At 40.1% G+C, this 15,277-nt stretch overlaps 1 protein-coding gene across 2 annotated transcripts in view; it reads right to left on the bottom strand.

The window, feature by feature from the left end:
• Window positions 1-1,194: 1,194 nt before the first annotated feature.
• ralgps2 (Ral GEF with PH domain and SH3 binding motif 2) overlaps window positions 1,195-15,277 on the bottom strand; it is a 97,363-nt gene continuing 83,280 nt past the window's right edge. The window contains exons 10-21 of one of the 2 annotated variants that reach the window (XM_083563339.1): window positions 12,470-12,607; window positions 12,268-12,358; window positions 12,111-12,178; window positions 11,876-12,017; window positions 11,606-11,757; window positions 11,080-11,134; window positions 10,582-10,659; window positions 8,847-8,952; window positions 5,379-5,471; window positions 4,618-4,723; window positions 3,384-3,475; window positions 1,195-1,843 (exon numbers count right to left, since the gene is read on the bottom strand). In XM_083563339.1, the coding sequence (XP_083419465.1) occupies window positions 1,814-1,843; window positions 3,384-3,475; window positions 4,618-4,723; window positions 5,379-5,471; window positions 8,847-8,952; window positions 10,582-10,659; window positions 11,080-11,134; window positions 11,606-11,757; window positions 11,876-12,017; window positions 12,111-12,178; window positions 12,268-12,358; window positions 12,470-12,607 (1,151 nt within the window). In that variant the 3' untranslated portion in view covers window positions 1,195-1,813. The remainder of the gene's footprint in view (window positions 1,844-3,383; window positions 3,476-4,617; window positions 4,724-5,378; window positions 5,472-8,846; window positions 8,953-10,581; window positions 10,660-11,079; window positions 11,135-11,605; window positions 11,758-11,875; window positions 12,018-12,110; window positions 12,179-12,267; window positions 12,359-12,469; window positions 12,608-15,277) is intronic. The other variant, XM_083563340.1, reaches the window with a different exon arrangement.

Below are 15,277 nucleotides of genomic sequence, written 5' to 3'. Positions count from 1 at the left end.
AAAGCACGTCAAAATAAACAATTGAAACGAAAAGACTGAAAAAAGTGTAACAGACAATTAAAACAATCCTAAGACCAGTGCAACGGAAACCTACTTTGCCTAACGTAATACTGCAAATAAAAAGAAACTAAACAATAAACAAAACATGTAAACAAAAAGCAAATGGCTCAAAGATAGCTTCTTTGTACGAACGAATCTTTTTTCATACGGTTATCGATGAAACACATTCAAACACATGCAGCCACCTCTAACAGTCTGAATTTTTTGAAACCTATCCGCTATAAACAAACTATAGATGTAAATACATGGAAGGAAACAATGTTAAACCACCACGGAGATTACAGGCAAAAAAAAGAAAATATTATATATATATCTCCAATTCCAATTCACAGCATTCAAGTAAATATGAAAATGTGTGTCCTGGTAAGCAACATCCCACTTTTTAGATATGGATTTATGTGGGGAAGAGAGAAGTGAAAGTAAAGAAAGTGAAAGAAAGAAGAAAAAAAAAACCAAATATACCTGTACACATGACCTCTGCTTTGAGGCTTCAGTCGTACCATAAACAGCACCTGCTGCTGTATAAACCCCACACACCCAACTGTCCCACAACCCACCCACCTCTGTGCACACTGTGCCATACGTTTCCCAACCCAACCATGGGTAATTCATTTTATCTATACATTCGCTTTCTTTCCATCTTTCATCCTGTCATACAAAACCATCGCTGTCTGAGAGCTGGCTTAAGTGCCTCTAAGGGAGAAAAAAAAAAATCCATGTCCTGAATGCTCGTATTATATGTGACCGTATGTGTGTGAGTGTGTAAATGCATGCAGGTTTAATTGATAGAAATCTCAGAGATACTAAAAAGGTGATGCAAATATTCAAGGGAACACGTTTTTTTCCCCCTGTGTGGTTTTTCATTGAGTATCAGAGCCCTTTTTCAAAAACGGTTGTAACAAATGAGACACTTCCGATCCCTGCAGTTAAACCTGCATTCTGAAAAGCTTGTGTCATGCTTGCTTGAGCCCAACTCAAGTGTACGAATAGAAGCAACGTTTGTGACGATGTGCATGCTTTTGGGCATAAATGTGAGTGAAAGTAAGAGTGTGAGACTGAGTGAAAAGAGAGGGAGAATGTGAGAGAAAGAGAGAAAGGTTTTGACCTAAATGTGACAAGCCCCAATTAAAAAACAAACAAACAAATGTTGTTTCCTTAGTGGAGAAGGTCCTGGTGGTATGTGCGAGGCATGAAGAGGAGAAGAGTTTAGATATTTTACTCCACTGGTGGACGGTGCATGAGTCCCAGCTGTTCATCCACAACGTGAACAGAATTAACGAGACCAAAAAATGCAATTAAAAAACAAAACGAAAAAGGGGTGCAGATGGAGTTAAGAACCTGATATCCAGTTGGTGCACTGGATGCAGGAACAGAAGAAGGAAATAATTTCTCTTTGGTAGGGAAAGAGACTATTATGGAGAGAGGCCGAATACAAAGTCGAATAAAATCCAAAAAAAAAAAAAAAAGAAGAGGAGACAGGGATCCACACCAGTGGAGAGCTGGATAGACACACATGCGCACACACAAACACACACTCCGAGATTTTGCTCCACTCTGTAAGGCAGTGGTGGTGGAGGGCTTTGCAGTGAGACTCAGGCTGGGTGATGGCAGTGGAAAAGCTACTGTAAAATAGTTACTCTCTCCACTCCTCTTCTGTTCTGTTCTTCTCTCGCTCCCTCACTCCGCAACCTCTTTTCTCATGTCTTTTAGCACCCGCCTTTGAAATGGTTATTTTGCCATCTGATTGGACCTTTCATTCAAAGGACATTAGATTTGCTGGAACCTGAAAAACAAAACAAAAACAATTCGAGTTTACATTTTGCACAACCTGGATTTACATTACATTGCAAAGACCAACTAAAAATAGTAGCTCTTATTCAAGTACTGAAATGACTTGGAGCTGAAATATGATACAATCAGGATAAGCCTCTGTCTACTGTGACCTTGGTTTAAATCCACAACAGAGGGTTCCTCCGACTCCACTTTTGTATCAATTATTCGCTTTTCAAACGGTAGGAATATCAAAGACAGATTTTGTATGCTACTATTTCGAGGTCAAAATCAATGCTGCCACATTTGAATGAATAGTGTGTGTGTGTGTGTGTGTGTGTGTGTGTTATCCAGACACTGTGAAATGGTGTGGGACGATACAAAATAATTTGTCAATTTCCCCTTCCATTTAATGCTGTGAAACACTAGTAACAAACTAGTACTGGGTCTTATATTGCACACACTGTCCCCCCCCCATTAGTTAGTGTTTAAATCCTCTCATGCAGCCTTCAAACTAAGCATTGTGTGTACCAGTCATCTGTATTTTCCTAGTGTGAATACACTATATGGGCAAAGATTTGTGGACACCTGACCATGAGATTGGTATGTGCTTTTTGAACCCACAACAGCGTTAGTAATATCAGGTAGTAATGTAGGTGAGGTGAGGACGTCTGGGGTGCAATCATACTGCCAATTTATCCCAAAGGGGTTCAATAAGCTTGAGGTCAGAGCTCTATAGCAGGCACCTCAAGATCTTCCACTCTAACCCATGTAAACTATATCGGCTTGGTGCACAGAGGCTTTGTCATGCTGGAATGGGTTTGGGTCTCCCCGTTCAAGTGAAGGGATAAATGAATGGCCGGAATTGCCAGGTGTCCCAATACTTTTGTACGTATAGCGCACTTTTAAATACAATGTAAGAGTTTTTAAATGTTGCTCATGACAACAATCACAATGATGGTGGAAATGTTTTACAAGAGTTCAAAATGCATGAAATTTTTGCTAAACATTTTTGAAATCCTCTTGGAAGCCTGATGGACAGGGATGTTTAGGCTCTGATGTGCCGTCTGGCGAACGTCAATTTTAATGCTCCAGAATTACATTAGATATGCGGGCGTGCATGTGAACAATGCTGCTTTCGATGTCACTGCTGTTGCACACATGGGCAAGTATAAACCAGAACTCTCTGCTTCACATCGTCCCACATAACACCACCCTGAGGAGCTTTATTTTCCTATAACACAACACTTTCTACCACACTGTTTACTCAGTGTAAAGATTATTCATTTGGTTTCAGTCACACACATGTATGTAATTGACATAATAAAGGACAAATGTTATTGTATAACTTGGGGGGGGAACAACAAAAAACTGACCTTTCCATAATCCTAAATAATGATCTTTGCTGTTCTTTTTAAATTTTTAAAAATTTCCATTATTCATAAATATTTGTTAAATATTTTCTATAAATAGTGATTAGTGCTGACCTGATGCTTTTCCTTACAGATAACTCTACAGACAAAATTTTAACTGAGGAACACACAAATGCTTACCTGTTGTCTGTTGCTCTGACATGCTGCACTGAGGTGTTTAAACCACAGCAAAGCGTTCGTTCTGTTCCCTGCCTGAAACTTGTATGAGTTTCCTGCATACACGCAACAAAATCAGAGAGATGCCTACATATACACATACATACATAAAAATGTGTTTATTTGGAAACACGTAGATGATGAAATTCCTGTAAGATGAAAAACAGGCTAAAAGATGTTAGCAGACTGCCTTACAACCACAGTCAAACATGGAGGTGGAAGCTTATTGTTTTGGGTTTTGTTTTGGTGCAGGGAACGTTGAAGACTTATTCCGGGTGAAAGGAATACTTAACCAACACCATGCAATTGCATCTGGACTGCAGCTGATTGGAATCAACTTCACCATACAACAAGACAATGACCTGAAGCATATGTCCAAGCTCTGTAAAGTTTAAACACTCGGCTGGAGTGTTCACTATCATGGAATGGCCTGCCCAGACACTGCACCCAAATCCTATTGAACTGCTCTGGCATACACTGAATCAGTTCAGAAAGAAATTCTAAAAACTTCTCACACACACTTGTGACTCTTAAAATGCAAAACGCACAATAAAAAAAAAATACTCGTATCTATATCCAAAATGTCTTATTGCGACTTAGTAGCAGCTTTTCCACAGCCCCGTAATGGGTCACGACCTGGTGCTTAAGAGCCACTGGTGTAATGTGTACAGCTAAACTATAATTCCATTACATTGTCTGTACATTAATGTACATAAAACCTCTACAGTGTGGTGACAAAATGATCATCTTTATCCACTGTTGCAGAGACTGTGATCCTTAGACTTATATCTGCTGCAAATGCAATGTATATTGTCTCATGATGAATCCCCCAGTGGGAGTCATACTGCGAAAAATTAACTACCTAAATACATATTAACTAGTACCCAAAAAAAAAAAAAAAAAAATGCTGTCCTTAAAAGCTTAAAAATGAGAAATAGGACACCAGTGCGGATTTAGCAGGCATGTGCAAATGAGAACCCTGAGGCTGCAACCTTTTTTATTTTCCCAGGTATAGTTTTACAACCAGCTATTTAAAGTACACATGCACCCAGAGGTGAAACTAAGCTTGGAAAGCTTTTGCATTTCAGATTTATCAATTGAAAATGTTCAGTAGAAAAAAGTTTGTGGCATCAAATGGACAAAAAAAAAAAAGGTGATAAAAGTCACTCATGGTGTGTATCTGCATGGACACGCTCACCGTGCTCAGAGTCTGTCAGCAGGAAGACATCAGGATGCTCTGGGTCATCTGCCATCATCGTCATTAATCCCACCACAGGGACACATTTACTGGAGGTCGACTTAAACTGACAGAGAAAGAGAAAGAGGGATATAGAACTTTTGGAGGGAGAAAGAATTTGTCCCCGGATTTAGTTTGTTTGTTTATTGTTTTGTTTTTTTAATGTCATGCCAGCAGCGGTGGCTATTTCCATGACAAGATCAAGGTGGGCATGATGAGTTTTGACTATGGCAAAGTTCAATGTTTATATAGAGCCTTTTAGATTAATGTTTCGTAAGTATTCGAGCATTTTCTTTGGTGATACATTTTGGAAGGTTCCTTCATATGTGCTTTCTGAGTAGAAAAGCCATGTACTATGTATTTAGCGCATGATACTGTGCTGCATGTGTTTCTTATTAACTCAGTGAATGATAGCTGCCTTGGTACACATGATGTCATATACCACTTCATTCCAATGAGTGTAAGCAGTTGCCCTCACTAATTGCAACCCACTGATTACCCGGTTATTGGGAGCACCACATGTTTATATTCTTTTGTTCTGAAAGGCTTTCTTTTGCTCTCTATGGCTTATGTGAAATTAGAGGGTTTTTTTTCGGTGCAGCAGCTCAGAGGAGGTTTTTTTCCCCTCTAATGCACCATTGCATCCCTCAGAGCTCAAACCTGGGGCAGTATTAAGTGAGGAACCACAGAGTTTGGTATGTAAAGGCATGGCAGGTACTCACATGCTTTCTTTCAGTGGCTTTAAGAGACTTGGCAGTGTAATAGTAGAGCTGAGTACCACACAGTGCTACCCAGTACTTAGTCCATGCAGCCACCTAAAAAGGAGGGGGGGGGGGGGGGGGGGGAAGAGAAAAAAGAAGTTATCGTACATATCACAAGGGAAACATAAGTAAACACATTTGCACACACCCACGTTGTTGAGGTCAAGGCTGGTCAAAACATAAAACTATATAAGGAGCCCTATAAAATCCTAAAGGAGCACACACACATGAGATGGATGATATAAGAAAGAAAAACCATGCAAATGTTGAAGTTAATGGTGAAAATTAAATAGCTCATACACTGTGTGCTGTATCACAGTGGCCTTGGGAGTAATTCATCTCTTACTTCATGACTATGCGATGGCTGGAGAGCTCTTACTGCGTATATGGAGGTGACCACAAATGTAAAACGCTCCTAAATATCGCCCTAATCAATCAAATAGACTGATGAAAGAAGATTTTATTAACATACAAAATAGGTAGAAGTGTGTTTAAATGTAAAGGGGTAGGGTTGTAACGGTTCCCTCTTCTCCCATAACCAAACTTTAAACTTGTGCATTTTACTGCCGGGGTTGATTTATACACCACACAGCCAAGCACTAAAGACCGAGACAGTGGAGCTGAAGTCCTAATACAGCGCTGCACCAGCAGATGGAGAGGAAACCTGCACGTAGCAACCTGTATAAATGTTACCTGTGGTAAATATTTAATCAAAAACATCCATCAGAGTCTGACCAGCTAAATATCTATACCTTTATCTAAAATCCTGGCATGTAATTTCACTTAGGCAAAATTAAGCTTAGGCTGTTTGCACTCATATTCCTATATGAGCACTGCAGTTTACATAGTCCCCTCATCAGGAAATCCGAAGTTCAAATCCCAGTAATGTCATGGGTGTTAATGGCAAGGAGTTCATGTATGCAGAAGAGGGCAAACAACACTTTGCTCTGAGAATGCTATGTTGCACTGCTGTATGATAGAGGTCGGCCGATCAGCCATCAGATTTTGGCAATTAATAGGCACTGATGGCTGGAACTAGTGCCTATTGTCAAAAATCCATTCCGATAGTTTTTCCGGGTTGCGTTATACAATAATACAGCGGCCTCCAGAGGCAAATCACTGATGCCACGTAATGTTTATTTGACAGGTTTTTCTTTTTTTTTTGTTTTTTATTTTTGTAATAAAGATCAGTACTATTTTATATGGAGTGTTGTGATATGTTTGTTTCCAGTGTCCATTTTAATCGGTTGATTAATCTGTTATCGGCAAGTACGATCCAACCTAGCTATCGCTATCGGTAAAATCCACTATCTAATAAGAGAGGCTGGTGAATGGGAATCATAATCCCGTAATAAACCTTATTTTCTAAATTTCCTAGTCATTTTGTAACCAGCCCCTCAAATAAAAGAGACCTGTCTGTCATAATAAAACAGACAGAAACGTTGTGTACATGTATAAGGTATATTTATTTAGTAACATCCCCAGTGTGCCCTGTTGGGAGACCCCCGGTGTTTCCTAATCACAGTCTTGCTGATATGTCTTGTAGCCACACGAGTGCAAAACTGCATACAGTGCCTTGCAAAAGTATTGACCCCCCTTGGCGTTTTTCCTATTTTGTTGCCTTACAACTTGGAATTAAAATTTATTTTTATTTGGATTTCATGTAATGGACATACACAAAATAGTCCAAATTGGTGAAGTGAAATGAAAAAAATAAAAAAAATAAAATAATGGAAAAGTGGTGCGTGCATATGTATTCACCCCCTTTGCTATTAAGCCTCTAAATAAGATCTGGTGCAACCAATTACCTTCAGAAGTCACGTAATTACTTAAATAAAGTCCACCTGTGTGCAATCTAAGTGTCACATGATCTCAGTATATATATATATATATATATATATATATACCTGTTCTGAAAGGCCCCAGAGTCTGCAACACCACTAAGCAAGGGGCACCACCAAGCAAGCGGCACCATAAAGACCAAGGAGCTCGCCAAACAGGTCAGGGACAAAGTTGTGGAGAAGTACAGATCAGGGTTGGGTTATAAAAAAATATCCAAAACTTTGAACATCCCACGGAGCACCATTAAGGCCATTTTTAAAAAATGGAAAGAATATGGCACCACAACAAACCTGGCAAGAGAGGGCCGCCCACCAAAACTCACGGACCAGGCAAGGAGGGCATCAATCGGAGAGGCAACATAGAGATCAAAGATAACCCTGAAGGAGCTGCAAAGCTCCACAGTGGAGATTGGAGTATCTGTCCATAGGACCATTTTAAGACGTACACTCCACAGAGCAGGGCTTTACGGAAGAGTGGCCAGAAAAAAGCCATTGCTTAAAGAAAAAAAATAAGCAAACACGTTTGGTGTTCGCTAAAAGGCATGTGGGAGACTCCCCAAACATATGGAAGAAGGTACTCTGGTCAGATAAGACTAAAATTGAGCTTTTTGCCCATCAAGGAAAATGCTATGTCTGGCGCAAACCCAACACCTCTAATCACCCCGAGAACACCATCCCCACAGTGAAGCATGGTGGTGGCACATCATGCTGTGGGGATGTTGTTCATCAGCAGGGACTGGGAAACTGGTCAGAATTGAAGGAATGATGGATGGCGCGCTAAATACAGGGAAATTCTTGAGGGAAACCTGTTTCAGTCTTCCAGAGATTTGAGACTGGGACGGAGGTTCACCTTCCAGCAGGACAATGACCCTAAGCATACTGCTAAAGCAACACTCGAGTGGTTTAAGGGGAAACATTTAAATGTCTTGGAATGGCCTAGTCAAAACCCAGACCTCAATCCAATTGAGAATCTGTTGTATGACTTAAAGATTGCTGTACACCAGCGGAACCCATCCAACTTTAAGGAGCTGGAGCAGTTTTGCCTTGAAAAATCCTAGTGGCTAGATGTGCCAAGCTTATAGATACATACCCCAAGAGACTTGCAGCTGTAATTGCTGCAAAAGGTGGCTCTACAAAGTATTGAATTTGGGGGGTGAATAGTTATGCACGCTCAAGTTTTCAGTTTTTTTGTCTTATTTCTTGTTTGTTTCACAATAAAAAATATTTTGCATCTTCAAAGTGGTAGGCATGTTGTGTAAATCAAATGATACAAACCCCAAAGAAATTCATTTTAATTCCAGGTTGTAAGACAACAAAATAGGAGAAACGCCAAGGGGGGTCAATACTTTTGCAAGGCACTGTAAGTACCTTTTTCCACATACGCAGATGTTGTCACCAACGCTACTGTAAAAACTGAATCAAACTAGGAAGTGGAATTGGATGTGATGAGCACAGATGAATGAAGTGATTAACACAGTGAAACGTTCCAGTGTAGTAATAGGAAGCATTAGAACTAACTTAATATTGCGATAATCAATGAAGGAGGTGACTGAATAATTTACAAAACTGAAGTGCACGGAGGTCTCACCGTAGGCTTCTTGCCCTCCTTTAGGATGGTTTTTCTGCGTAACACTCCCTGGACGGTCACTGCTCCAGGGTACAGGTGCACTGCCAGCTCCTCGGACTCGGCTGAACTATTCAAACAGACAAACAAGCACAGTTTGTTACCTTACAATTTCCTCCTCTACTCAGGATAGGTGTGGTGTTGCTGAACTCAGTAGTATGGTTGAATTATTTACTCTACGCCAAAAACGATGTGAACACTTGAGAATCACAGCCATATACGGGCCTTCCTCAAAAACGTGGCCTCAAGAAATGGTTGGAGTCATAGTACTCCAAATTAATGACCTGCGCAAAGTCTTGACCTCAACCCCACTGAACACCTTTTGGATAAACTAAAACGCAGACCTCCTCCCCAACATCAGCACATGATCTTAGCAATGCTCTTGTAGCTGAATGAATATATATATATATATATATATATATATATATATATATATATATATATATACACACACACACACACACACACACACACACACACACACACACACACACACACACACAAATATATAAAACAGCAAAGGGGATAATTCAATAAGCACATATGAATGTAAAAGTCAGGTGTCCACATACTTCTGGTCATCCAGTGAAGATTGTATAGGATCAAAGTAATACATAATCCGTTGAATGAGAGGATTAATACCATATTACACACATCACTGACTGAGTTCATAAACACGGCTTCCATTCTTTCGAGCTCTCACATAAGCAAGCATGCACACACACACACACACACACACACACCCAAAAAAAAAAAAAAGGGGGGGGGGGGGGGGCGAAATAATGCAGACCCCTTAATACTTTAATCCAGGGAAATTAAACAAGAAAACACCACAAGAGAGATTTGAAAAACATTTGGAAATTCAGCTATTTTGCTCCTCATACATTTTTTTTTTTTTTTTTTTAAAGAGGAATGATCTGTGTGGTCTCATAGAAGATGGGTGACAAATTAAAAGGAAAAATGGGTGTGTATTCTATGCTGTAAGAACATTTTCCTGGCATGGTTTGGGTTCACATCTCCACTTTGTGGGAAACTTCCCTGCAAACCATTACAAACCAATTCGGTTTACATTAATCCTACGATGAAACAGTTTTTTCCTGATTCAGTTCTCTATTCCAATAGGACAGTGCTACAATACTTACAGTACTGAACAGCTTAATGAATTTGACAAAAATAAAACTCCTATGCTATGCCTTGACAGTTGCAAAAAATGCAATTTGTGTGAGAAATTTTGTACATCGACTGACAACATATTGTTTGGATAATAGAATGGTGTTCGTTTCTGTGTCAGGGGCGTGCCGAAGGAGTTCTCACTGCTTTTCAACAACAGTTTGCCACCTGTCTGTATATAGATTCAGAGAATAAAAGGTAACGTACAACATTAGAAATGACATACACAACGATTTAATAATATAAATTTGTTTAGTCAAATTACTAATGAAAATGAAGCAGGGAAAAAAAAACAAAAAACAAACAAGAAGACCGATGTCTCCAGCAGCAAAAAGCAAGCCGAGGCTGCAAGACAGAATCATCAGGACCCGCAACACCCCTAGAGTTCAGAGAAGCCCATCACCAAGTGCAATTTTCTAACACCTTCATACACTATGCAGCTGCTTGGCCCAAGTCAGGGTGGTGTGAGAGGCAAAGCAGGAAAGAGAAAGTCAGTCAGAGAGAATGGCCCAGTGGTGACTGGAGTTACCTGCTGGGCCTGTGGCCTCCTCTGCAGGAGATGCGGCCAACTCGGGTCACTGGGCCCAGAGAGTGGTAGAAACGTGTCCTGTTGGGTGTCGGTCATAATGATGCAGGGATCAGTTTCAGCCAAAACACACATGCATGTGTATATACATACTCTCTCATGAGCTACACAATTATTATAATTTTTTGATTAGCACACGTTGGGTTTTCCACTAACACACACAACATAGATACAGTGCCATTGTTACACACATACACACACACAGAACTACGAGTGCAGCAGTCGCAAAAAACAGGCCGTTAGAAGAAAATATCAAATATAATAACGCACTTCTGTAAATATATGTGTGTGAATATGTGCCCGGGTGAAAAAATTTGATCTAATCAGAAAATTGGAACATTTAGTGGTTCAATGAAAAGAAATACATGGCTAGTAGTGTGGTGGTGGTTGCTGGTGGATCTTTGTGCACTTGCACATCAACAAAAAAAATGGTGTATTTACCTTTCAAACGCAGGCCAAGACATTTCTTCACTGAGTTCCGATCCTTCACTGCTTCCTACAGCAACAACCAGAATGTAAGTGTAAGTACTGCTCATTCATGTAAAGATCTCTAATTGTTTGTAGTGTGTGTATGTATATATGTATATATATATATATATATATATATATATATATATATATATATATATATATATATATATATATATATATATATATATATATATGTGTGTGAATGCTTTATACTGTTAGAAAACAAGTGTATGTGTAAGTTTGGAATGGGTTTTGTAAACAGGATGTTTGGAACGGAGATACCACTCGAGAAAATGACTAAGTGCCTTGAATTTCAATTCAGGAAACACTTCGACTTTTTTACAGATTGGATAATAGCCACATATTCATCTATCCATCCTTACAACTATCCATCTACACAGGGGTCCATCCATCTGCACATCCGCACATCCATCCATCCCATACCATCACATACCAACCCACTCCACTCCAGTAGGTGTGTGTAGGGATTTCATACCCAATGAGATGCCACTGGACAGAGTGGAGCTCTCTGCTTGTCCTCGTGTAGGTGTGTTGCTCTCCAGTACACTGTCGTCCAGCAGGTGTCTGGATCCAGCATTGGGGAATGTAGCGCTCTTAAACTCCACTGTGTTCATCTTATGAATAAAACTACATCATGGGGAATATGCAAATATACACACACACACGCACACGCACGCACACACAGAAAATGAGTGCAAAGAAGTAAAGGCTGTGAGAGTGTAAATGTTTGAGTGAAGTGACTCACTTGTAGCCCAGGCTGTGACATTTCCTGTGCCCATACGGTAGGAGGTTGCGAGGGGAAGGCGGAGTACCTGGGACTTTAGGTAGGCCACCATCAGCAGAGTTGCCACGGCGACCACACAAGGGCGAACCAGAGGCATCCGAACCTGTGCCACAGAAATGAATTAAGCTGCTACATGTTTCTCCACCCATAGAAGTAGAACGTGTTCGCACTATTGGCAGAATGCTCTTTTCCCTACCTACGAGGTCTTCTCTAGAGGCAGTTGCACGAGGTGTGCTAGTGGCTGGCTCGATCTTTAAAGACAACCTGATCACAACAGAAGAAAATAAATAAAATTTAGAAACGTTACACACGTGCAAACAAGAACAGAAGTCACCGACGCTACACACACTCACTTGTAGTTGTCATCCTCCACAAACTTCTGCAACTCCTCAATGTAGTGGACTGAGGTGAGATAGTTCTGGACATGAGGCAATTCAGGTATATCTGAGCCAGGAAAAAAAGAAGAATTTAAAATCCATTGCATCAAATTGTAATAAATTATGAACTCCCATTAAACACACACACACACACACACACACACACACACACACACACCATATTCGCAGGATCTTTGTAGGTCTGAGATGATTCTCAGAATGTTGTTCATCAAGTTGGACCTCTGTTCATTCTCCAGAATACTGCCGGTGGAGGGATACGCTGAGTCTATGTAGGTAAGATCTGACAGATACATACCTGAAGAAAGAAAACACACACACACACACGCACGCACACACGCACGCACACACGCACGCACACCCCAAAGTCAGTTAACAGTTAATACTAAATGTGCAAGCATTCTTTCCTTCAGAACACTATGTGAACAGTCCCTGCTGCTATGCTCTGCGTCTTTGAGAAATCGGACAAGAACACAAAGTTCTTCTTTCCGCACACAATAAAGGCTTTTCAGAATTTCAAGTGTTGCCCAGTCCACAGATAGAATAAGCAGTTTAAGAAGATTAAGAGTCCCGCTTTCGTATTACATAAGAGAAACTTTCCAGTAAGGATTGGAAGAGACCGATCACCTCTGGCTGCACAGACTCAACCCTGGATAAACTTTTAAGCATATTAAGACCATTATGACAGAAAATATTAATATTAGAATGAAGGGAAAGAAGATTCAGGATTATTTCTTTTGTTTTTACTCAGCCTTAAAGCCCTGCATGTCTCACAAATACATGTCATATAATACCATTTGCTGTGCTGCTCTTTTAAAGCGAATCTCCCTCCGTCTTTCCTGCCTAAATTCTGTCCTAATCATGCACACGGTGTAGGAAAAAGTTAAAGGAGAGTAAGTGATTGTGCACAAACTGGTTTCCTGCAGCTTCTTGAAAACATGACCCTGTTCCATTTATATAAACCAGGCACCACAGAATTCTTTCACCTATTAAAAATGATTATTAGTTTACAGCAGTCCAATCACCACTTTCCCTTGAATTAATAGATCCCATATTATAAAAAGTGATCTTAATGATTTTATACAGTGAGGAAAATAAGTATTTGAACACCCTGCTATTTTGCAAGTTCTCCCACTTAGAAATCATGGAGGGGTCTGAAATTGTCATCGTAGGTGCATGTCCACTGTGAGAGACATAATCTAAAAAAAAAAATCCAGAAATCACAATATATGATTTTTAAACTATTTATTTGTATGATACAGCTGCAAATAAGTATTTGAACACCTGTCTATCAGCTAGAATTCTGACCCTCAAAGACCTGTTAGTCTGCCTTTAAAAATGTCCACCTCCACTACATTTATTATCCTAAATTATATGCACCTGTTTGAGGTCGTTAGCTGCATAAAGACACCTGTCCACCCCATACAATCAGTAAGAATCCAACTACTAACATGGCCAAGACCAAAGAGCTGTCCAAAGACACTAGAGACAAAATTGTACACCTCCACAAGGCTGGAAAGGGCTACGGGGAAATTGCCAAGCAGCTTGGTGAAAAAAGGTCCACTGTTGGAGCAATCATTAGAAAATGGAAGAAGCTAAACATGACTGTCAATCTCCCTCGGACTGGGGCTCCATGCAAGATCTCACCTCGTGGGGTCTCAATGATCCTAAAGAAGGTGAGAAATCAGCCCAGAACTACACGGGAGGAGCTGGTCAATGACCTGAAAAGAGCTGGGACCACCGTTTCCAAGGTTACTGTTGGTAATACACTAAGACATCATGGTTTGAAATCATGCATGGCGTGGAAGGTTCCCCTGCTTAAACCAGCACATGTCCAGGCACGTCTTAAGTTTGCCAATGACCATTTGGATGATCCAGAGGAGTCATGGGCGAAAGTCATGTGGTCAGATGAGACCAAAATAGAACTTTTGGGTCATAATTCCACTAAACGTGTTTGGAGGAAGAAGAATGATGAGTACCATCCCAAAAACACCATCCCTACTGTGAAGCATGGGGGTGGTGGCATCATGCTTTGGGGTTATTTTTCTGCACATGGGACAGGGCGACTGCACTGTATTAAGGAGAGGATGACCGGGGCCATGTATTGCGAGATTTTGGGGAACAACCTACTTCCCTCAGTTAGAGCATTGAAGATGGGTCGAGGCTGGGTCTTCCAACATGACAATGACCCGAAGCACACAGCCAGGATAACCAAGGAGTGGCTCTGTAAGAAGCATATCAAGATTCTGGCATGGCCTAGCCAGTCTCCAGACCTAAACCCAACAGAGAATCTTTGGAGGGAGCTCAAACTCTGTGTTTCTCAGCGACAGGCCAGAAACCGACTGATCTAGAGAAGATCTGTGTGGAGGAGTGGGCCAAAATCCCTCCTGCAGTGTGTGCAAACCTGGTGAAAAACTACAGGAAATGTTTGACCTCTGTAATTGCAAACAAAGGCTACTGTACCAAATATTAACATTGACTTTCTCAGGTGTTCAAATACTTATTTGCAGCTGTATCATACAAATAAATAGTTAAAAAAAAATCAAATATTGTGATTTCTGGATTTTTTTTTTTAGATTATGTCTCTCACAGTGGACATGCACCTACAAATTTACAGCTCAGATCCACAAATAAAACAGATCTGGCCTTGATAAATAAGACAGACCAATAATAAGCTGATTCTAGATAAAAAATAAAAATAAAAAAAATAAAAAATAAATAAACATGACTAAAATAAAATAAATAAATAAAATGATCCAACTTTTCACTCATTTTAGAACCCCAGTTGATAAAAACACCTCAATACTTCTGATAAAATACTTTAACATTTTACTGTCACAATTTTTGCCTCTGATGCAAAAGATGTACAGGATAATGAAAATATGTCAAATCTCTGTGTTGAGAAACACGGTGTGAACAGAAAAGGAAAAGTGCTGTTAATGTTCATCATTGTTCAGTGAAGAGGATG

The sequence above is a fragment of the Silurus aristotelis genome (assembly GCF_946808225.1).
Source record: "Silurus aristotelis genome assembly, chromosome: 15".
In the NCBI taxonomy this organism is placed as follows: domain Eukaryota; kingdom Metazoa; phylum Chordata; class Actinopteri; order Siluriformes; family Siluridae; genus Silurus; species Silurus aristotelis.
The sequence above is the reverse complement of the archived record's forward strand: the minus strand, read 5'-3'. Positions and strand labels throughout refer to the sequence as shown.